The 22145-nt window shown below is 41.0% G+C and overlaps 2 protein-coding genes across 4 annotated transcripts; one reads left to right on the top strand and one right to left on the bottom strand.

The window, feature by feature from the left end:
* Positions 1–260: 260 nt before the first annotated feature.
* On the bottom strand, positions 261–11821 carry prtfdc1a (phosphoribosyl transferase domain containing 1a). The gene is made up of 9 exons (XM_046355986.1): positions 11200–11821; positions 10852–10958; positions 10147–10330; positions 7775–7840; positions 4577–4594; positions 2796–2878; positions 2262–2308; positions 1848–1924; positions 261–704 (listed from the first exon to the last, which is right to left on the bottom strand). Exons 1-9 carry the CDS (start codon positions 11248–11250, stop codon positions 657–659), a joined length of 681 nt encoding a protein of 226 aa, XP_046211942.1. The 5' UTR covers positions 11251–11821; the 3' UTR covers positions 261–656.
* Positions 11822–14160: 2339 nt separating this feature from the next.
* On the top strand, positions 14161–19712 carry LOC124039716 (threonine synthase-like 1). Of its 3 annotated transcripts, none has more exons than XM_046355985.1 (3): positions 14161–14341; positions 16473–17918; positions 18200–19712. In XM_046355985.1, the coding sequence occupies exons 2-3, from the start codon at positions 16530–16532 to the stop codon at positions 19007–19009; spliced, it is 2199 nt and encodes a 732-aa protein (XP_046211941.1). In that variant the 5' UTR covers positions 14161–14341; positions 16473–16529; the 3' UTR covers positions 19010–19712. The 3 variants fall into 3 exon arrangements, with proteins under 3 accessions (XP_046211941.1, XP_046211939.1, XP_046211940.1); XM_046355983.1 differs by having other exon boundaries at positions 14161–14552; XM_046355984.1 differs by having other exon boundaries at positions 14161–14966.
* The last annotated feature ends 2433 nt before the right edge of the window (positions 19713–22145 follow it).

Here is a 22145-nt window from a genome sequence, read left to right as displayed (position 1 = left end):
AGATAAAAGACAGAAAGACAAAGCGAGAGAATGTGAACTTGTGCCAGATAATAAACGGAGTTAGCTCAAATGACACTGAAGCTAAACAGGCAGTGTTGTTTTTCATCAACAGCTGGGTAGAAAATACATAACATACATTTCAGGTGCTCCCTTTTTAGGTCAACATTCAACTACTTCTTCAAACCTCTTCTCTTTCAATCAAAAGCACTCGGCCACTGATAACCCTGACACTTTCTCTTCACGGACGCAGGCACAAATCATTTGTTATTCAAAATTGCATAGTTTATTTCTTTGTGCTTTGCACATATTAGATCATTGGGGACAAAATTAGTATTTTACAAATACATATAAATGCATTTTATGTAAAAGCATATTCTGTCAACAATGTAATATGATGTTCACAAAAACAATAGCATATGTAAAAAAAAAACTCTTAAAATGTGACAATCAAGGTTGTATGTAGCATGAATAACACAGATCTCATATTTGTTTTTGTTTTGCATAAAGTACATGCAAGATGTGTTTCTTCTCATGAAATTAATAAACTAACAATAATCCTCAACAGAGCACGGAAGAAGATATGAGAAGGGAAGGCACTTGCAGCCACAAGTTGAAAACTGCAACTCTGAACAACCCATGTATGTGTTGACTTCTCTTCAAATCTTGTACTTCACCTTTCCAATCTCACTTATGACACAGATATGCTGGAGGGAGGAAGAGAAAGAGGGTTGTTCACCTCAGTCAGATGTTAAATCAAGCGAACAACACTTTGATCGTTTATAGACCCTCACTGAAATATGTTTTAATCCCCCATGTTTACAGAACATAAATGAGTCATCTGTTGTGTTCTATCTGCTGGAGGGTTGAAATACCACGGTGATGACGAGCCCTCAGAAGATAAATGTTTTGAGCTGATTAGAGATTGTGGAGGGATGTGAATTTGGGAAAGCAAGGTCAGACTTTCCCCATATGACAGGAATCATCTCGCCTCTCCATTATGCTAATGCACTGAACTTTACCATTTAAAGATTAAAAGTTCAAAGGTCATCCAAGGTCAATCTCAAACTGATAAATGAACACTTCCTTGATAACAATCATATGACTGTACTGATATGTAGCATGTGCTAACTGGTAATACTAATAGTCGTTAAGTGGGGAATTAAGATGACTCACTCTGCCAGATAAGCAGATCCTAACCCTAACATCCCTTTCTTCACCTTCCACCCAATTTCTGTGATGAATACCACACACACACACACACACACACACACACACACACACACACACACACACACACACACACACACACACACACACACACACACACACACACACACACACACACACACACACACACACACACACACACACACACACACACACACACACAAAAGGGGTGGTTGTGTGTCTGGGGTGCTGTGTTTCAGACAAATCTGAGTAGTACATTTAAAATAAGGGCAGTACATTTAAAATAAGAACGCTGTAACTCAATTTAACATAGGAGTGTTGGCATGGGGCACAGCGCAAGAGGTCAGGAAAACATACAGGTATTCCAAAACATACAGTGCACACATACACAACCCCGAACACACAAACTCTCGAAGGCCCATGCGCCCCAAGAAGCACCCGCGCACGCACGCACGCACGCACGCACGCACGCACGCACGCACGCACGCACGCACGCACGCACGCACGCACACAGAGGATACCTGGGTGAGTTTAGATTTCAGAGAGAGAAGTGTCTCTTTGACTATGTTTACTCTCAGCTCCCGGCTCTTTCATCCCTTTCAAACAGCACTTTAAACTAAAAGGTCATGTGTCGTTCAGAAATAAAAGTAGAGCCTTACATTCAGGTCACGGAAATACTCATTGTAGTCCAAAGCATAGCCCACGACAAAACGGTTGGGAATTTCAAACCCCACATCTGTTGAGATAAATACAGACACAGAAAATGAGATATATGTAGAGATGGCCTGAATAAAGCATCAAATCAAACTTGAGTCAGTGCCTGGGGTTATATCAGGTCTGTATAACAGAGAATCTTCTTGAAAAGTCTCACGATCAAACACCAACCTCAAACAAAGATCCTTGAAATGAATTAAACAATGAACATAGAACTTTTAAAATGCTACCTCATTCAAAACCACCTGGGCTTTAGACTGAGATATGAGTAACATGACATGTACAGTATAAATCTTGTTCTGACGGCTGAATGAAGGATGAGTGACCTCCCGGATGGCATTAAACAGCGACGCACTTACAGTCTGGAAGGCTTCCAACCACATTAGAGACTCTTTTCACCAGCAGACTGAAACAGACACGACAGTACAACCATTAACGAAGCTAATATCCACAATAATTTGCAATGAATCATGCAGAAGCGATTTGAACTCGGATGGAAAAAATTTACAGTGAAACTACATAAGCAGTGCATGACTAGATTATAGTGAAGATGGCAATAGGGAAGCTATTCTTATCCTTCAGACAGGAACAACACTGATTACGGAAGCTTCAGAGGGGGAAACTAAGGGCAAACAGTACAGTACCTATACCATTCTAAATCAAAACAATATTGTACAATACATATGGATTGATTTCTGAAAACAAATGCAATACTAACAGTATTCAAGCAATGAAACACAATTGCAAACTTGACATAAAACAGAAGACAAATTCAAGTTGAAGTATGGTGACTGGAGGCATGCATATCTATAGTAACTACGGAAGAGTGACATCTTGTTCCTGTGACAGCCCCCCCCTCCGTGGACATGGAGACCTCTGACAGACTGACTCACCCGGCGACCTTTACCATCTTGGGTTCAAAGGCCTCCACATGCTTCAGAAGCGCCTTCATTGTCTTTCCTGTGTCGACTATAGCCTAGAGGCAGGGGAAAGAAGGGGGATAGAGGGAGGGCCGTAAATGTGGACTGCTCTCAGAAGAGAATGGATCGCAATAGCAAATCAACCAATAACATGCAGTATGCTATACCGTAAATGAATCCATATATATTTTCTACAGATATCAATGACAATGTTTTGCTTTGCTTTGAAATTGTTCCTTGAGATCTGAGAACTACACTAATTATATAGAAGTACAGAATGCAGTGTGACAAGATTCATGCAATTGTGTGTGTGTGTGTCACACAGCCCATCTAGAATATTGATTGAATCTTAGATGCTGTTATTCCTCTAGAGTGGGGCTAAACAGCCATCATGTGGTGAAGGCCTAGTGTTTATGCATGGATGACATCAGTCTGGAAACTTTCACATCTGAAACATCTCAAAGGGGGGAAAAATACAAAAAAAGAGAGGTCTGGCCTATGTGCACCAGGAGGTTGGAGGGTAGGAGGAAAACTATTAATTTAAAGCAATTATTGCCTGTATGCAATGATAGGCATGTTATATGTTATGATGTAATCTATGCAATTTATCAATCCCTTGCCATTTGGCGGTTATTGCATAATTTAAGACCTGATTATCAAAATAGTGAATGAGAATAAGTGAAGAAATGCAATATTATTTAAATTTCATATTTATTTATAAGCAGCTGGGTCATGCAGCAAGACAATGATTGAAAACACACAATTAACTCTAAATGAAAAAAAAAAGCAACCAATTTGACATTGTGCAATGGCCTAGGCAAAGTTCAGACCTAATCCCAATTGAGATGTTGTGGAAGGACTTGAAACAAGCAGTTCATGCTTGAAAACCCACAAATGTCGCTGAGTTAAAGCAGTTCTGCATGCAAGAGTCGGCCAACATTCCTCCACAGAGATGTGAGAGACTGATCAACAACTACAGGAAGCTTTTGGAGGCAGTCATTGCAGCTAAAGGTGGCACAACCAGAAAATGAGTGTAAAGGAGCAATTCCTTTTTCACACCGTGGAATTGGATGTTGCATAACTTTGTGAATTAATAAAATAGGTATATATATATATATATATTTTGTAAACTCATGTTCCCTTTAGCTAATATTAGGTTTTGGTTGAAGATCTGATAACATTCAGTATCAAAATCGTGTAAAAATAGAGAAAATCAGTGAGTGGGCAAATACTTTTTCATGGAACTGTACTTTGTAAACAACAGGAGTGGACTAACAGTGAAATGCTTACTTAAGGGCCCTTCCCAACAATGCAGAGGGAAATCATTTAAAAAGTCAAATACGTACTAATAGATACACAATGAGTAACGATAACTTGGCTATGTACAATTGGTACCAATGCCGAGTCGAAGTGCAGGGGTACGAGGTAATTGAGGTAGACACTGCATGTACATATAACTAGGAATAAAGTGACAGGTAGTAAACAGTAGCAGCAGCTGATGTGATGAGTCAAAAAAAAGTTAGTGCATAAAGGGTCAATGCAGATAGTCTGGGTAGCTATTTGGTGAACTAACTGTTTAGCAGTCTTATAGCTTGTGGGCGGAAGCTGTTCAAGGTCCTGTTGGTTCCAGACTTGGTGCATCGGTACTGCTTGCCTTGCAGTAGCAGAGTGAACAGTCTATGACTTTATTCAAGGCATCAAGGCAAATTCAAGGCATTTGCAATACTGTACCGTGAGATGATGTAGTCACTTACCTCTACAATCAAGACATTCTTTGTGCCATGTAAAAAAAAAAGAAGAAGAGAGAAACCCATTTTTAATATCTCTGAACTGCAACATCACAACAACTTCCATTCAAACATAGGGGCAAATACTTGGGAGTTTGACTTCTCACTTCTTAGACTGTAGCTATAGTGACAATCTTGGATCTAATTTTAGTCCCTTAGAGACACACAGACATGTCATTATACTCCCTCATAATATATGGTTGTTCCTAACATTGAGCCAAAGGCACTTCCAAATGTCTTAGACAGTAAAGATAATTACAGTTGGACACTTTCTCTGGTGCAGGGGTTCAAATGACAGCCTTTTCCCCCCTTGGCTGTGTATGAGGCTCTTTGTCTGGCTGGTGGAGTGTATCTATGGTTTGAGGCGAGTGCTCTGAGAGAATGCAGGCAGGAGGCCAATGTTGTGGGCCTACACGCTACACCTGAACCGAGTTATGTAACGCTATGAACAGGGAGTAAGGATACGTAACTATGCTGAACAAAAATCTAAAACGCAACAGCAACAATTTCAATTATTTTACTGAGTTACAGTTCATATGAGGAAATCAGTCAACTGAAATGAATTCATTAGGCCCTAATCTATGGATTTTACGACTGGGAATACAGATATGCATCTCTTGGTCACAAAATAAATGGGCCTCATAATGGGCCTCAGGATCTCGTCACAGTATTTTTGCTATCGATAAAATGCAATTCTGTTCGTTGTCTGTAGCTTATGCTTGCCCATACCTTAACCCCACCGCTACCATGGGACACTCTGTTCACAACGTTGACATCAGCAAACCGTTCGCCCTCACAAAGCCATACACATGGTCTGCGGTTGTGAGGCTCGTTGTTGTAGTGCCAAATTCTCTAAAACTACATTGGAAGCAGCTTATGGTAAATAAATTAACATTAAAATATCTGGCAACAGCTCTGCCGGACATTCCTGCAGTCAGCAAGCCAATTACACGCGCCCTCAAAACTTGAGACATCTGTGGCATTGTGTTGTGTGACAAAACGTCACATTTTAGAGTGTTGTTTTCTTTCCCCCCAGCACAAGGTGCACCTGTGTAATGATCATGCTGTTTAATCAGCTTCTTGTTATGCAACACTTGTCAGGTGGATGGATTATCTTGGCAAAGGAGAAATGTTCACTAACAGGGATGTAAACAACTTCGTGCACATCATTTGAGAGAAGTAAGCTTTTTGTGAGAATGGAACATTTCTGGGGTCTTTTATTTTAGCTCATGAAACATGGGACCAACACTTCACATGTTGCATTTATATTTTTGTTTAGTGTAGCAGAGAGAGCGAGAGAACATGGAAACCTTGAGCAGAACTAACCTGCTTTGCCACATGGAAAAGATGTGCACAAAACAGCCTCAAACAACCACATTGGTGATTTTTATATGACATTATTCGATATGGATTACATTTCCCCTCAAGAATGTTAAAGATACGAAACACAAACACTTGGAGGTAATAGGTGCATTATTCTACCAGACAATGTGCTACATCATTCTAACCCCCTCCACTACTCCCAAAGGCTTTTGCCCTCATACTGCTATCTGTCCTATTGCTGAAATCTCAAATAAAATCCTGTACATGCCTCCCTTCTGTTGATGATGGACTGGGAAGGGAGGTAGGCTATAGAAACTCTACCCCATGCAGAGATTCCTGCAAAATCAAGTCATTTGACAGATCTGTTCTTGAACCTATCCAACTTACATATTTGCAGCAGTGTTATGCATTTGAACTTTAACACTCCTCGACTTTCCATGATGACATTTGGGATTAGGAAAAGCAAGTGCTGTAAATGGTATGCCATTGCCAATAAGGCTAGTTGACGGTTGGCCAGAGTCCTTGTGCCTAATAACTGGCACCCCTTATGACTGGCACATGCCCCATTGACTGGCACCACTCAGCTGTGCCATGGGGTGACGGCATGATGCTGAGATGGCAGCCATTTAGTGAAGATTAATGTCAGCCATCTAGTTACCCTTAGTGAAGATTAATGGCTTGTGTAAATTTGCTGGGTTAGACAGACATGTATTCTTGTTGACCTCCTAACCCTAAACAAAAACAAATCTTAGGTAAGGTTTTTGCCTGTTCAGTTGTATGTAAAAAAAAATGTTTTAACTCCTCATGACATTGCCTGCTGTCCTCTTCTGACACCTAAAACCTAAAATATGCCTTACTACTGAGATAGAGACAGTAACTATGTGCTGTAAGACTACATTCCATCTAGATGGGGGTGTCAATTCCAACACCAGTCACATACCATCCTCTTGAGCACCCTTGACTTAAACTCCATTAAATCTTTCATTGTCTTTTATATGGGTTAGGTTACAGTGTGAGGTTGATGATGGTTCACCAAAACCCTATTTTTATCGTCAAGTATTTCCTCAGAGAGAGGATATTCCTGGTGCAACCATTTCTGTACTGTCCACAGGACTAGATTAGTGATTCATTCTCAACCTGGTGATGGCTACACCACACTGACAAAGTGACTCTTATGAAGGGCACACAAAGAGAATGGTTGTCGGGGAAGACCCAAAAATGTATGACGCGCCGAATGAACGCAGGATGACACCCAGTCACTGGGTTCACTCTCTTTGCTCCAGTCCATAAATGTAGTTCAGTAGACACAGTTCTACACAGGAATGTCTTAAACTGTCTGTCTCTTATGGAAAGACCTAGCCCTTGCCTCACGCCATAGATTTAAAAATAAAAAAAGTATTTTCATTAGATGGATCTACTATGCCTTGTTGGGACCACTGGGACCACTGCTTAGACATAGAGGGCCACACCTATGTGAAATATAACAGGGTAGTTCATCCTTCAGCTCAATCTTCTTATATCTTCTTATAGATCGTATACCTTATCTGAATTTGTCTTTAAAGTGTGTACATGTCTTTCTCTTTCTTCCTTCACCACCCAAATGAGCACACATTTCCAAGAGACGCTCAACAGCAGAGCTGAGCGCTCCCCCTTGTGGCTAGTTATGACCTTATATCAAAAAATGTTTTTTATGCTCAAATTCTTTCGAAAAAAGTGTATCTGAATGCATAGAATCTAATTTCCCAGAGAGGGATAAAAATGGAAAGACTATTTACAGAAAGAAATCAGGTTTGAACAAATGTTCATATAAAATTATTACAATTTATTTAGGCACGTACATACCTTGCCTCGTAGAACAGATAGATCTTGACTTCCTATTATGTGCAGGTCCTCTGTTGATTGGTCATTCTAGAGAAGAAGAATTTTTTTTTTTTTTGAGTGTGTGAACAGTCACCATTCTGTCCTGGACAGAGGCAAGACACAGATAACCTCACAGAGATGTCCCCAAACATGACATCCAGGACGACTACGCTGCACAGATCAGTGAATTTTCCATGACGGTGACTGTCTAGTGTCTACGTAATCACTATCATTTAGACAGTGAGGCTTTAGATGGAATGGGAAAAGGCGAGAATGAAGGGCAGTAACAATGGAGCTAATACAGACACTGTCATTCAGGTCATCTCAATTCTACAATCATGCTGGAGTCAGATATTTCAGATGCTGAGTTAGCCAAAATACAAAATCCCAAGTGAAAGGGAAAGGGGATATCTAGTCAGTTGCACAACTGAATGCATTCAACTGAAATTGGTCTTGCACATTTAAGTCAACCCCTCAATCAGAAATGTGCGGGGGGCTGCCTTAAATCGATGTGAAATAAATGCATGTCCTTTCATAGGAGTATAGCGAACAATGAGGGGACTGAAAAAGTAATAATTTACAATAATTTCTCATTTCACGTTTAATTTCCTTAAACTAATTTCCTCGCGCTCATATCGAACAATCCTAAAGTACACTATATATACAAAAGTATGTGGACACCCCTTTAAATTTGTGGATTTGGCTATTTCAGCCACACCCGTTGCTGACAATTATATAAAATTGAGCACACAGCCATGCAATCTCCACAGATAAACATTGGCAGTAGAATGGCCCGTACTGAAGGCACCGTCATAGGATGCCACCTTTCCAACAAGTCAGTTCGTCAAATTTCTGCCCTACTCAAGCTGTCCCGGTCAACTGTAAGTGCTGTTATTGTGAAGTGGAAACGTCTAGGACAACAACGGCTCAGCCGCAAAGTGGTAGGCCACATAAACTCAAGGAATGAGACCGCAGAGTGCTGAAGCACGTAGCTCATAAAAATCGTCTGTGCTTGGTTTCAACACTCACTACTGAGTTCCAAACTGCCTCTGGAAGCAACGTCAGCACAAGAACTGTTCGTCGGGAGCTTCATGAAATGGGTTTCAATGGCCGAGCATCCGCACACATGCCTAAGATCACCATGCGCACTGCCAAGCGTCGGCTGGAGTGGTGTAAAGCTCGCCAACATTGGATTCTGGAGCAGTGGAAAAGCATTCTCTGCAGTGATGAATCACGCTTCACCATCTGGCAGTTTAATGGATGAATATGGGTTTGGTGGATGCCAGGATAACGCTACCTGCTCTAATGCATAGTTCCAAGTGTAAAGTAATGGTCTGGGGCTGTTTTCATTGTTCAGGCCCCTTAGTTCCAGTGAAGGGAAATCTTAACGCTACAACATTCTGTGCTTCCAACTTTGTGGCAACAGTTTGGGGAAGACCCTTTCCTGTTTCCGCAATGTCAATGCCCCCGTGCACAAAGTGAGGTCCATACAGAAATTGTTTGTCGAGATCAGCGTGGAAAAACTTGACTGGCCTGCACAGAGCCCTGACCTCTACCCCATCGACCACCGTTGGGATGAATTGGAACAGCGACTGTGAGCCAGTCCTAATCGCCCAACATCAGTGCCCGACCTCACTAATGTTCTTGTTGTTGAATGGAAGCAAGTCCCTGCTGCAATGTTCCAATATCTCGTAGAAAGCCTTCCCAGAAGAGGGTAGGTTATTATAGCAGCACAGTGGGGGACCAACTCCAAGAAGGTGTCCACATACACTACATGACCAAAAGTATCTCAAATTGATTGTATTTTTGCCTAATCCAATGAAATCAGTAAACAAAAGGAAGTGACATACATACAGACAGACTATATACGCAGACAGACAGACTATATACGCTTCCATCTCCAAACATGAACCAATTATTAATAACAGAAACAACAGGTTGTTTCGATTTCTATTTTCCTCTCTTATGTTGAATAAGTATTATCCTAACTGTTCTGGTCGGAAGTCTAAAATATGACCATTTCGAGATTTGAAGCATCTGAACAGGCCTCCCAGTTGCTCTGGGGAAGGGAAGCCCAGCTGCATAAACAATACATGCTGAAGATTTCAAAGGACAAATAAATAGGATATTGAGGGATCAACCAAGGTGCTCCTCAACTACATTAAACTAGAGAACCTCATATTCACTATGTTTATCTTTACTTCATCACAAGCGATTGATAAATGATGTGATGATAGAGCCTTTCAAAAGACTCTTAAAGAACTTGATGCACTGTTGTTCACTGTACATTATTTATACTCAATGATTGACTACTGTTGTTGTTGTTGTTGTTGTGTGAGGGTGGGGTTACATACCAGGTAGCTCTTAAGCCTAATAAACTCCACTCTGGTCTCCAGGTGCTTGTTGGAGTTGCGGCATTGTACCTTAATGAACTCCACCAGGTCGGAACAGAACTTGTACCCTCCCTTCAGTACACACAGCACCACCATGTCATGATCCCCAATGTCATCCATGATGTGTCGGGCCAGGCGCTCTGTCCTACAGTACAAATCATGTTAAACATTCCCAGGAAATCACAATTACACAGAGCAGTGTGTGTGTGTGTGTAATTACATTTCGGGGTCACATGATACCACAGAGTTGATGCTTTATCACTAATTGCCAAGGCATGCAGTGTGTATGATGCACACACACACAATTCTATTGTTTGTTGTGTACTTTCAATACACAGTTCTCAACTCAATGACTTCTTGAAGTCCTCCAAGCCTCCCTGGTTGGTAAAAATGTGGCACGCACCAGCATTCCTTTCCACATGAGGTAGAAAACCTGAACTGTGAACCCAGGCCAATGAGTGCACCAGGAGAAGACTAATAAAGTGGGTCAGAAACGGGGTGCTATTCCTATTTAAGATCATCCTTTAAGCACAGTAATGTAGTAACTTATGTTCCATATTGTAAACTACAATAAAATAAATAGAATAGTAGATTGGCTTTGATCACCTCAGCAAATTGGTGAAAAGGTTTGTAAGAATTTCCTCCAGATTATACAATAAATATTACCTGTCCATGATAACCCCATGTGGAATGTAGACACTCTCTATATCTTCGCGGTAATGCTCTGGATAAGTGAAGAGCTCTAAACTGTATCCGGGCCAATCATCTTTAATCTAAGATATGATAAACAAAGATAAGAAACACTTGCAAATTTATGATACATTTATTAATTAAATATTCCCATAGGCTATATCTGTAAGTAGCCTGTCAATTTAAAAAGTTAATGATCTGATGACAGTGCTTGATCAACTGAAATCAGCTCCAACAAGTTACTCAAGAAAACAAATCACGATAGGATAAATATTGGTATATTATACAATAGACCACTACAAAACAAAGTCTGAAGCTATTTACCACAATCCCTCCTTCCATTCCCGTGGCTCTGGATGGAACGCATTCTGCCATGATGTTTTTCCGCGATGACAGACAGTTGAAGTAAAAAAAATCAGTCAGCAGACAAGGACTGAAGGGGAGCGAACAAATTACTACAATCACAAGCAAGATAACGGTGATGTAAGTGTTCCTCGAAGTAAACTCGCCCTGTATTATGACAACTTTTCTACTTTATAAAGAGAGATTATTTGTGCAATTTTAGGCTGAAACTCAAAACTAGCCAACAAGTCAAGCATGCTGTGGTCATGCTGAAGTCATTAGTGTGACTAAAAAGAGGTGGTTGTTGTTTTCCAGTCCTTCTGAATAAACCACCGAATGGCACAATTAGATCCACGGGGGTGGATAATCAGCTGCATGGGATTTCATGTAGTAGTTTTCCTGTAGGCACGGATGCTTGCTTAAAAGGGAAAGTTAATCATTTGGTTCAAGAAACTGTGGCAAAAGACCAGATAGGTATAGGCTCATTCAAGGCTCTTGTACAATGACATACAAGGATTACATCATGACGTAGTATGTAGTAATATGTCTAAACTGTTGTAAGCAGATTTTCAAAAATATATTTAAATATAGTGCAGAGTTAATTTAGTTTACCAAAACAATGTGAAATCATAGACAGAGACAGTGAGAGGGATATGACAATTTGCCAGACAATTTCATATCTAGCACTCAGGGCATATGTTTTTTTTCCTCACTGAATATCTGTTTACAATTCTGGCATTTGCCATTGAGACTTAAGAGGTGTTAGTTGTTGTTGGTGATGTAGATGGCCTTGTATGGCTTGATGAGGTCAATGTCCCTCTCCAGCTGCTTCATCTCCAGACGCTCCTTGCAGTACTTCTTGGGGGTGGTGTCCATGACAACAGAGTCCCTGGTACTGATGGTGCAGCTCCCCCCAGTTCTTCTTCAAGCCCCGGACAGAGAATAACCCATCAATAACACAGGCAAGGGAGATGAGCTTTCCATTCTTGCTCAAGAAAAATGAATTATCAATAAACCCATGTATGTCAGTGTAATGAGAATGTCTTTCTGGGAAATGTCACTCTTAAACCCCTTTGAATGTATGCTGGTGCTTAACAGAATTTGTAAGCCTATTCATCATTTGATACATTGATCAAATATTGAACCTTATCTAAATGACTGATCAGCTAAAACACATATATTAATGTAATGCATCTTTATGATCTATTCTAGGACAGATTATATTGGCTTGGTTCTAAGGACCTATGTGGTTTACCTGTGTGATGTTTTTTTTCACTCATCCTCAGAGAGCTGTATAGTGGCGCCCTGTCTCATGCTGTCACACCCTGATCTGTTTCACCTGTCCTTGTGATTGTCTGTGTGTGTGGCGCACAATTAGCCCAGCATCATCCAGGGTAGGCCGTCGTTGTAAAATATGAATTTGTTCTTAACTGACTTGTCTAGTTAAATAAAGGTTTAATAAAAAAAAAAAAGGCATATGTCTTTACAAAGTCCTTTTTGGAGTGAATACCCATAATTCCATTGTCTGCTTTGGCTGCTATTTGTGTTTTCTTGAAAGTATCATACAAATGTGAAAAAGTTTCTCTAGTGGTGTAAATATATAAACACAGAATTAGATTTAGGAAATGACCTTATATTGAGATGTAATCTCGCCCTATTGCTTACTTTCAGTAAGTTTGGGTTCCTTGGAGTGCTCGAGCACTCTACTTTCGTTGGCCCCAGTCTTGTTTGGAACCTTATTCATACTTTTTGCATGCTTAACTTGTGCCCTAAACATTGATATAACTTCATAATGGAATAATAAAAGAGAAGATATTGTACAGTAGCTAGATCATTTCAGGACATGAGTGCAAAAATCTTGTCAGACGCCCCGTGCACAGTGGTGCAGTCTTTTTCACTGTCCAGGTTGTGGGAACAAAGTATCCCCACACATTCCCAATCCCCCACACAGAAACATAGGTTTAAGAAAAATATTAAGCTAAGTAATAAGTTTACATAGCTAGCTAACGTTATACAGTTAATTTGTTAGCTATTAGTAGTTCACAGTGTGAGAAGAATATTCATCTTGTTTCTACGTTTCCTGATAAAGTGAGAGGTAAAATCCTCCATCTAAGATTTGAATGCAATCTGCGTTTTATCTGTTTTGCCTTCTCCCCGTTTACATGTAACACGGTACTTACGAAATACAGTTTGTCCCTTTACTTTTCTCGTCCAATGTGTGACAATGCGAAAACTATGCCATATACAGTGATTCGAGTTGTGGCCAATGAATAATGGTAAAAGGCCAGCAACACTCCGTATTATTCAGAGCGCAATTGAATGACACCATAATACATTCTACAGACCCCACTGAGTATTCCCTACAATAAGCTTACTGTGGCACCCACAATATTTTTCGCTCAAAATGTATTCCATATAGAGTGACTCACATTGTGGCCAACCAATGGAATGGGTGGAGCAAAAGGCCAGCCTAATTTCTTTGACCTTGGAACATGTTTTAAAACATACATTTAACCTCTTGATTCTAGCCATCCCGGATCCTGGAAAACAGCGCCTCAAACATTTTGCTCACTTCCGGTTTGAAGTTTCATCTTGGTTTCGCCTGTAGCATCAGTTCTGGGGCACTCACAGACAATATCTTTGCAGATTTGGAAACGTCAGAGTGTTTTCCTTCCAAAGTTGTCATTATATGCATAGTTGAGCATCTTTTTGTGACAAAATATTGCGCTTAAAACGGGCACGTTTTTTAAAAATCCAATAATGAAATAGCGCCCCCATAGCTTCAAGAGGTTAATGCAAATGTCACTTAAATATGATTCATTGTTAATGTTTGGACAATCATTTGTAATATACTGTATAATTAATAATAGAGGTAATTGACACTTTTCTACTATTACGTGGGGGACATTTATTTCGAAAATGTCCGAAATTCCGTGACCCGGAAGTACCTTTTTGTTGTTGCTGACGAGAAGCTTAAGTTGAACGTGGCTGACATTGGTTTAAAAATATAAAAAAATTAGTTTACTAGTTTACTTTCATTTACTTAGTTTACTTTCATTTGCTCTGGCTTTACTCCAATAATTAAACGTTACTAGCTAAGATACTGTAAAAAAATATCATCCAGGTAGGCCAAGTGTATAAAATATATTAAAAGTCATCGACTGATGCATGCGTCACATAATATCAGAGAGCAATCTCTTGATATAAAAGTTGCTGTAGCTAGCTAAGTACAGTAGCTATGTAAATAACCTATCTAGCTAGAAACAGTAGATGGGTAAACGAAATTATTTCCAAATATATGTGTTAAACAGAACAGTGTTTTAGAAGACAGAAATGTAAGTATTGACCCTATCGGTTCTATTTAGCCCTTGATCATGACTCAGTTCCATTACATTACACAAGTATTTTGACGAAGGCGGCTTCTTTAGTGGGGTGTTTTGTTGAGATACCTAACGCTCGATCTGAAGATGAATTAACACGCATCGCTTGCGGTACGGTATTGGAAGCATAAGGACCTTATCTTTCATAAGCGAGAAATAATCATAAAAAAAGGCTAAATGAAACCCTTTCATAGGGTGGTTTGTGTTCCCATACGGCCATATCACCATGTTATAGCGATTGTTTACGGAAAACTGGAGCGACCACGTGCTAATGAGCTATATCGCATGCTCAGAAGTGTAGTAGAAATGTAGTTTCGTTGGATGGAGGCAGGCATCCATAGCTGTATGGATCTGTGCAAAATTGCTACAGTAAGTGTATCTTTTTTTATTTGAAGGATTATTTCTCGCTGATGAAAGATAACTGCAATATGTTTCGAAAGCCTTGTTACAAGCGATGATTATTGACGTTTCTTAACGTTAAATATGCACTATGCAGAAATCGCTCAACCATTTCGTTGTTGCTAAAATTCTAATATTTTTCCTAATTCCAGTTTGTGACAACAAGCTAGTATAATGTGGAGTATCATTGTACCATCTAAACTGTTGTGAAATATCTGTTCCATAACCAAAAATATTGTATTTTCAGTTGTTTGAAGCTTGTGTACAACACCAAAAGTAAAATATGGATAAACAAAACTCAACAGGAAGCATAGAAATAGAACACACAGAACAGATCTACTGCTTCGCACACTTGCTTTCAATGAGATTGACAGATCTATTTCTATGTTAGTTTCGTTGTGTCCTCCCAAAAGTTAAATATTGCAGCTTTAACCCAGCATTGGGATTATTCTTATGGACAAAGCTAATTGACTACCACAGTATGAGTCATTAAACCCAGAGATGGTTCCAATTGTTTATCCGACATACATTTTTCCATCAGGGATTTTAGAACTACTTCATATAAGGTCTGTTTCATCTAGGCTTGCCCTGGCTTTACGTTTTGATAACCGAGCAAATCGCTCTAGGACAAGGTAACTTTTATCAATAATTAGCCATGCACATTTTGTTTTGTAAATTGAGGCTAATACATTGATAAAACGCACCTTGCCCGAGAAATAATTACACGGCTATCAAAACGTCACAAGGTAAGCCTACACCAAACGCACAATTCATTGTAATTTCTTTGTAAAAATGAATGGCGGAAAAACCATTGGAACCATTTCTGTGTTTTTATGGGTATTATGATGCGTCCACTGTGACGGACTATAGCTGAGAACTGTAGGGAGAAGGCAGAATGCCGCCTAGAGTTTGATAGCTAGGATCTATTCATCTTTTAAAAATATTTAATCATATTCTTCACCAACCATCTCCCTGACTACCTTCCTCTGATCAAGCCATGAATTGTCCCTCTCCACCTTTGGCACTCAAAGACTTGGCCTGTATTGGTTGACCTAACTATACAGTAGCTAGGCTACTCATCATTATGTGTTGGTTGACCTAACTACACAGTAATTAGGTCAACTAAATACATCATCATGAGTAGCCTAGCTACTGTATAGTTGGGTCAATCAATACTTAATCACGAGTAGCCTAACTAGCTAGGCTACTTATGATGATGTATTGCTTGTTTGTGTTTTGGCTTTTGAAGCACTTTGTTATGAAAAGGGCAATAGAACATGTGTAAATGATTATTCACACTGGTCAAGTGACTTAGCGACAGCTAAACTTAGTAACTGTTGTCAACATGTACAGAGGCTACATACATTTTACATTTCAACAGCTCCTGACAAGGAACTTACATCACTGAACATATTGCCTGTTATTATTTGTTGTCATTAACCCTGTACAATCAGTCTCATCTTATCTGTCTTACAGATTTGACATAACAACCACATCAAAATACTTCCAGTAGCCTACCGTCAAAGGGTGAAAATGTTTATAGCGATGGGAGTGTTGAACAACACAAGGCAGCTTGCTCTGAAAGCTGTGAGATGGCGGACAAGCACAAGCCCTTTCCCAATATCCAGATCGTGGCTATCTACTGTACCCCAGATGGAGGACCAAAACATCCTGCTAATGGGTCTGCCTGGAGCAGGAAAAACCTCTGTGGGGCGTGTTGTTGCTCATAGACTGGGAGTTCCTGTCATTGACGTGGACGACCATATCCTGGAGGTGACATGGAAGATGCCGGTGGCTGACAAGCTGGCCGAGGTCGGAGGGGAACGTTTCCTGGAAGAAGAGGGTCGGGCTCTGTGCAAATTATCCACCTCTGGTAGTGTCATCTCCCTAACAGGATCCAACCCACTCCACTCTGGGGCTATGCAGCACCTCAAACGCACTGGACTGGTAGTGTATCTGGATGTAGCCACCGATGACATCATACAGAGGCTCTCCAGGATGAAAGTGAACAGGATTGTGGGCCAGGAGGCTGGGGTACCCATCAGGCAGATTCTACACTACAGGAAGCAGTTTTATGAGAAATGGCTTGACACTAGAGTGCTCTGTGGGACTGGAGATACTGTTGAGGAGATTGCAGAGAAGGTGCTTCAGGCTGTGGAGAGATACCAGAACTCGAAATTGGAGACCTTTGTGTCAACCAGGAGGGAGAACGGATCATCTAGTGATTCAAAATACTTCAGTGACGTTGTTTTAGAGGGGTTAGCTCCCGATGGTGGACTGTACGTGCCCCAAAAAGGCTTTCCGAAGCTCGACGTACGAGAATGGCTAAGATTAGCAGAAATGTCCTATCCTGAACGAGCCTCAGCCATGCTTGAAAAGTGCATACACCCCATGGACATCCCTGGTACCGATCTCAGAAGAATGGTGTTCAGAGCTTACGGGGTTAACTTTGCCAGTGAGGCCATTGCACCGGTAAAACACCTAGTTCATAACCAGTTTGTGCAGGAGCTCTTCCACGGCCCCACTGCTTCGTTTAAAGACCTGGCCTTGCAGTTGATGCCTCAGCTCTTCGCCTATTGTCTCCCACAAATATGCAACTACCTCATCCTTGTGGCAACATCCGGTGACACCGGCAGTGCAGTGCTGAGTGGGTTCGGCAACCTTCATGACCTGGACCGGCAGAGAGTCGGCGTGCTGGTGTTCTTCCCAGAGGAAGGAGTGAGTGAGATCCAGAAGCGACAGTTGACAGCCTACAAAGAGGGCAACGCCAGGTCTGTCGGTGTCCTATCCGACTTTGACTTCTGCCAGAGGGCCATTAAGACCATGTTTGGGGATTCAGGTCTGACGGGGCATTTGGCTGTGGAGTATGGCACTGTCCTCAGCACTGCTAACTCCATTAATTGGGGAAGGCTGCTACCACAGGTGAGCTCCTGCTGTTAGATGACACAGTAGTACTTGTGTTTTTAAGGCTCAGAAAATGTGCTTGATGTATGTTATTTTTTATTTGTATTATAGGGGATTAACAACCCAATCTTAATTACATACAGGGGTAGGGGTGAATACATTCTAAATGAACATCAAATACATATAGCTATTCTAAACAATTGTTTTATTTATTTCATTCAGTCTAGGCTACTTAATGTCTTGGTATGTTGTTGTACAGCTCAAGTAGCATTACTTCCTTACCTCGTGTTTCTCCCCAGGTGGTCTATCACGCCTCAGCATATCTAGATCTTTTCAAAGATGGGGTTATCAAGTTCGGAGAGCCCATCGATGTATGCATCCCTACCGGTAACTTTGGCAATGCAATGGCAGCCCTGTACGCTAAGCAAATGGGAATCCCGATAAGAAAAATCATCTGCGCTTCCAACCAAAACCGAATCGTTTCTGACTTTATTACGACAGGGGTGTGTGATCTCCGAAACAAGCCCCTCATTGCCTCACTTTCCCCAGCCATAGACATCCTCAAATCCTCCAACCTGGAGAGATTTCTCTACCACATCTCAGGTGGTGATGATTGTCTTGTTAGAGATCTGTTCACGCGCTTAGAGAAAGACCAGTACTTCAAAGTCTCTGAGTCATTGCTCCGAAAGATCCAAGAGGAGGTGGTGGCTGGCTGGTGCTCTGAAGAGGAATGTCTGGCTGCCATCCTAAATGTTCACACCAAAACTGGTTACGCGATGGACACACACACCGCCGTTGCTAAGGCGGTTGCCGACCGGCTACAGGACCCATGGTGTCCAGTGGTGATCTGTTCCACGGCGCACCACGGGAAGTTTGCCCCCACTGTCCTCAAAGCGCTGCGGTGCCCGAACACTCATTACAACCCCTCAGATCCTGTGGACCAGCTGAGGGAGCTGGCCTCTGTAGCGTCCACACCTCGGATGCACCAAAACATGCTTCAGTGCCTGAAGGAAAACAGTAGAGAACATACAGTGTGTCAAGCAGATTTCAGTGTGTTAGTGGAGGAGGTGGAATCCATGATTCAAGACTCTTTCTTGAAAGTTCTTTAGGTCTCTTTCAGATAAACAAACAGGTAAAGACTCTGGGGTAGGGTGGTACATTTTTATTTTTATTCAGTGTGTTGAGGAGGGCAGTTGAAAATGAAAGTCAGCCCATTAATTTATAAATCATATGAATTTGTTTGTTTTTTTTTTTTTGTCTTATGAATTGTGCAATATATCTCCTTATTTGACAGGATTTGGGTTTAGGTGATGTTTCTACAGCAACTGGAGATGTCATAACATAAATCTTTTGTACCCACTAGATGGTGATATTTACCACATGGCTCCTATGCAGCCAAGAGGTCCCCTCAGGTTTCATGATATGTAGTCGTGGTTCAGACGCTCCTAACTAGCCCCAACGGCCCAATACATGAGACTAAATTGTGGAGTCATTACCTTGTGCCAAAGGAAGAACTATATATAGAATTAAATATGCTTGTTCATGTTTGTCATGTGGTATGGTTTAACCCAGATTGCTGTTTGTTACAAGCATTTCGCTACCACCCGCAATAGCATCTGCTAAACCTGTGTATGCGACAAATACAATTTGATTTGCTCTTGTTTATTTATTTATTACAAATATATGTTCATTTCCCTTTTGTATGTACTATGTTATGTAACTGTCATATTACAATCCTCAACAACACGAAGGAGATACTCAGGTTGATATTCATCTGACCATTGGTATTAAATGATTGTTTGTGTAAAGTCATTATTCTCTTTTGGTTATGAAAGTTTTTGAGTATAGCTTCATCCACTGAACAACAGTTACACATCAGTCAGAGTGATCCATAAATAAGAAATACAAATTTCGCTGGGAAAATATATTTCTCTAGTAAACAAACCAAACTGCTCTCTGAGAATGAGTGTAATTGTATCCAGAACCACCCTCATCCTCCACTTCCAGAGAAGCGATGAGAATAGCTGAGGTGCTGCCGAAGCAAAATGGCGGATCTCTCCTCGTGACATTAAAACCTGGCTAATTAATCTCGACGAGGTTCATGGTCCAGTAATTGCTGGGGAAAGTTGGAGAGGCAGTGAGAACCTCCTATCAATGTCCACACACTCATTAACTAGGCTTCTACTAACACCGCTGGCCTTTATTGCGGCACAAAATCCTTTTACTGTTTGCACTATCCCTCAGCTCTTTCATACTAGTACATTAGCTGTCAAGCCAAGAAATAAGAGTCAGGGTTCAAAGCTATTTACATTTGTATTTAAATGTTAAGCCTATTTTTCTGTCATTTTTACTTTCTTTTGTCTCTACCATAGTTAATTTCAGGCCCATGCCGAAATTGGTTGTGATACATGACACATAATATAATAATAATATATGCCATTTAGCAGACACTTTTATCCAAAGCGACTTACAGTCATGTGTGCATACATTCTACGTATGGGTGGTCCCGGGGATCGAACCCACTACCCTGGCGTTACAAGCGCCATGCTCTACCAACTGATCTACAGAAGGACCACAAGAAGAGGATTAACAATAGGGACCCACAAGGAGGTGACTTTGCTTTTCTTGTTCAGGTTCCATATAGACAGAAATGGAATGAGGAAGGGAATCTGTATTTTCCCCTTAACACCTAAAAGATTAATAGAAGATAAGTTAGTATGATGTTCAAGGTTTCAAAGTCAACTATGGTATCAGTATGACCTCATTATCAGAAGTCAACCTAGGTCCAACAACGCATGTGTATTCAACCTTGGAGTGAACCAGGAAATGATCTGAAAATATTGAATGGAACATGTCATTTACTCTTCTACTATTCAAGCCTTCAAATCCTCTCCCATTGGGCTGCGAACACACGACCAGCTTAAAATAGAACTGTTCGCCATTCTGGAAGGCGACACGCAATGAATGATCATTTCATGCTGGGGGACTTTCTCCTACCTCTCTCTATCTAAGGTGATAGAGAGGACAGAAATGAATCCGTCTCCGTGGATATCAATGGAGTCATTTAAATCCATGCAGGTGCTGCCTCAGCAGCTGGAGGGGGGAGGGAAAAGATATGTTTCATAGATCTCCAGGATTGCTTATGACTGCAGTTGTTAAAATAGATCGAGGTTCAGGCCACGTTAGATGAAGCACTTCTCCGGCTTGCCTTCTCGTTTGGATCACTGTCTCTCTGGCAGAATAGTGAAGAGCTTGTTTGTTTTTTTGCCTTGTCTACTACATTTATTCAGCCGTCGAATGCAGTTTGCCTTGCGTTATGCGTTGTCTTATTACACAGATGCATGATAGTTAAAATTAGTCTGTTTTTTGTGTACTTAAATCTTTATTCGTGTTCTGAGGCTAACCAATTAAAATGTCCACATTTTGCCACAACGCAGGTTGTATGGAAACATCTGGCAAGTTCCCTCTGTAGAGTTCTGTTATTCTCCCACATCAACTGTGTCTTCACAACAGAACTGTGTGTGTGTGTGTTTGAATGTGAGAAATGGAGAGAGAACGGAGGGGCCTGGTTTAAGGTGATCTATTTGTCTTGTCACAATGAAAGGCTTCTGCACCTGGGTTATTGGGCCTGAGGGAGATAGATAGAGAGAAAAGGACTGGGGACATTAGGATAAATTATGGGTTAGACTGTTTGTGTGCCAAGTGAATGCGCACCTGTGTGTGTCTCTGTCCACATTATTTGTGAGTTTGCCATTGTATCTATCCACACTGTATTTGTGTTAGTGTGCACTGAAGGGTCTGTGTAACCGTACTATATGTGCCTATAGCAATAAATGTGTTGGTGATACATGCATGTTTACATCTGTGCCTGTGTGCGCCTTGTGTGTGCATGCGTGTGTACACAGAAACCTACACAGTGCTGCAGTCTTATTAATCAGGCTCTTTGGCAGGTGTGTAAGGTGTGGGGGAGGTGTGTTTGTCTCAGAGAGAGAGAGAGAACTGTTCCTCAGCACCTAACGGCCCACGGCTGGGTGAGCAGGGATAATTGCAGGTGCCAGCCTGTTTCCATCTCCTTAACGTGGACCTGTGGCATAATGGAAACTGCTCATTCGCCATGAAGGAGGGAGGAAAAAAGAAAAGAAAGGATAGAGAGGTTAGGAAATGAGAGAGAGGATTGCTGTGGTTCTGTGATAGCAGTTCTCCCAAAATATGTTATATTTTATTCATACATTTGTGTTATTCCTT

This window comes from Oncorhynchus gorbuscha, linkage group LG07 (genome assembly GCF_021184085.1).
Source record: "Oncorhynchus gorbuscha isolate QuinsamMale2020 ecotype Even-year linkage group LG07, OgorEven_v1.0, whole genome shotgun sequence".
NCBI classification, from domain to species: Eukaryota; Metazoa; Chordata; class Actinopteri; order Salmoniformes; family Salmonidae; genus Oncorhynchus; species Oncorhynchus gorbuscha.
Note: the sequence above shows the minus strand (reverse complement) of the source record. Positions and strands in the feature narration are given on the sequence as shown.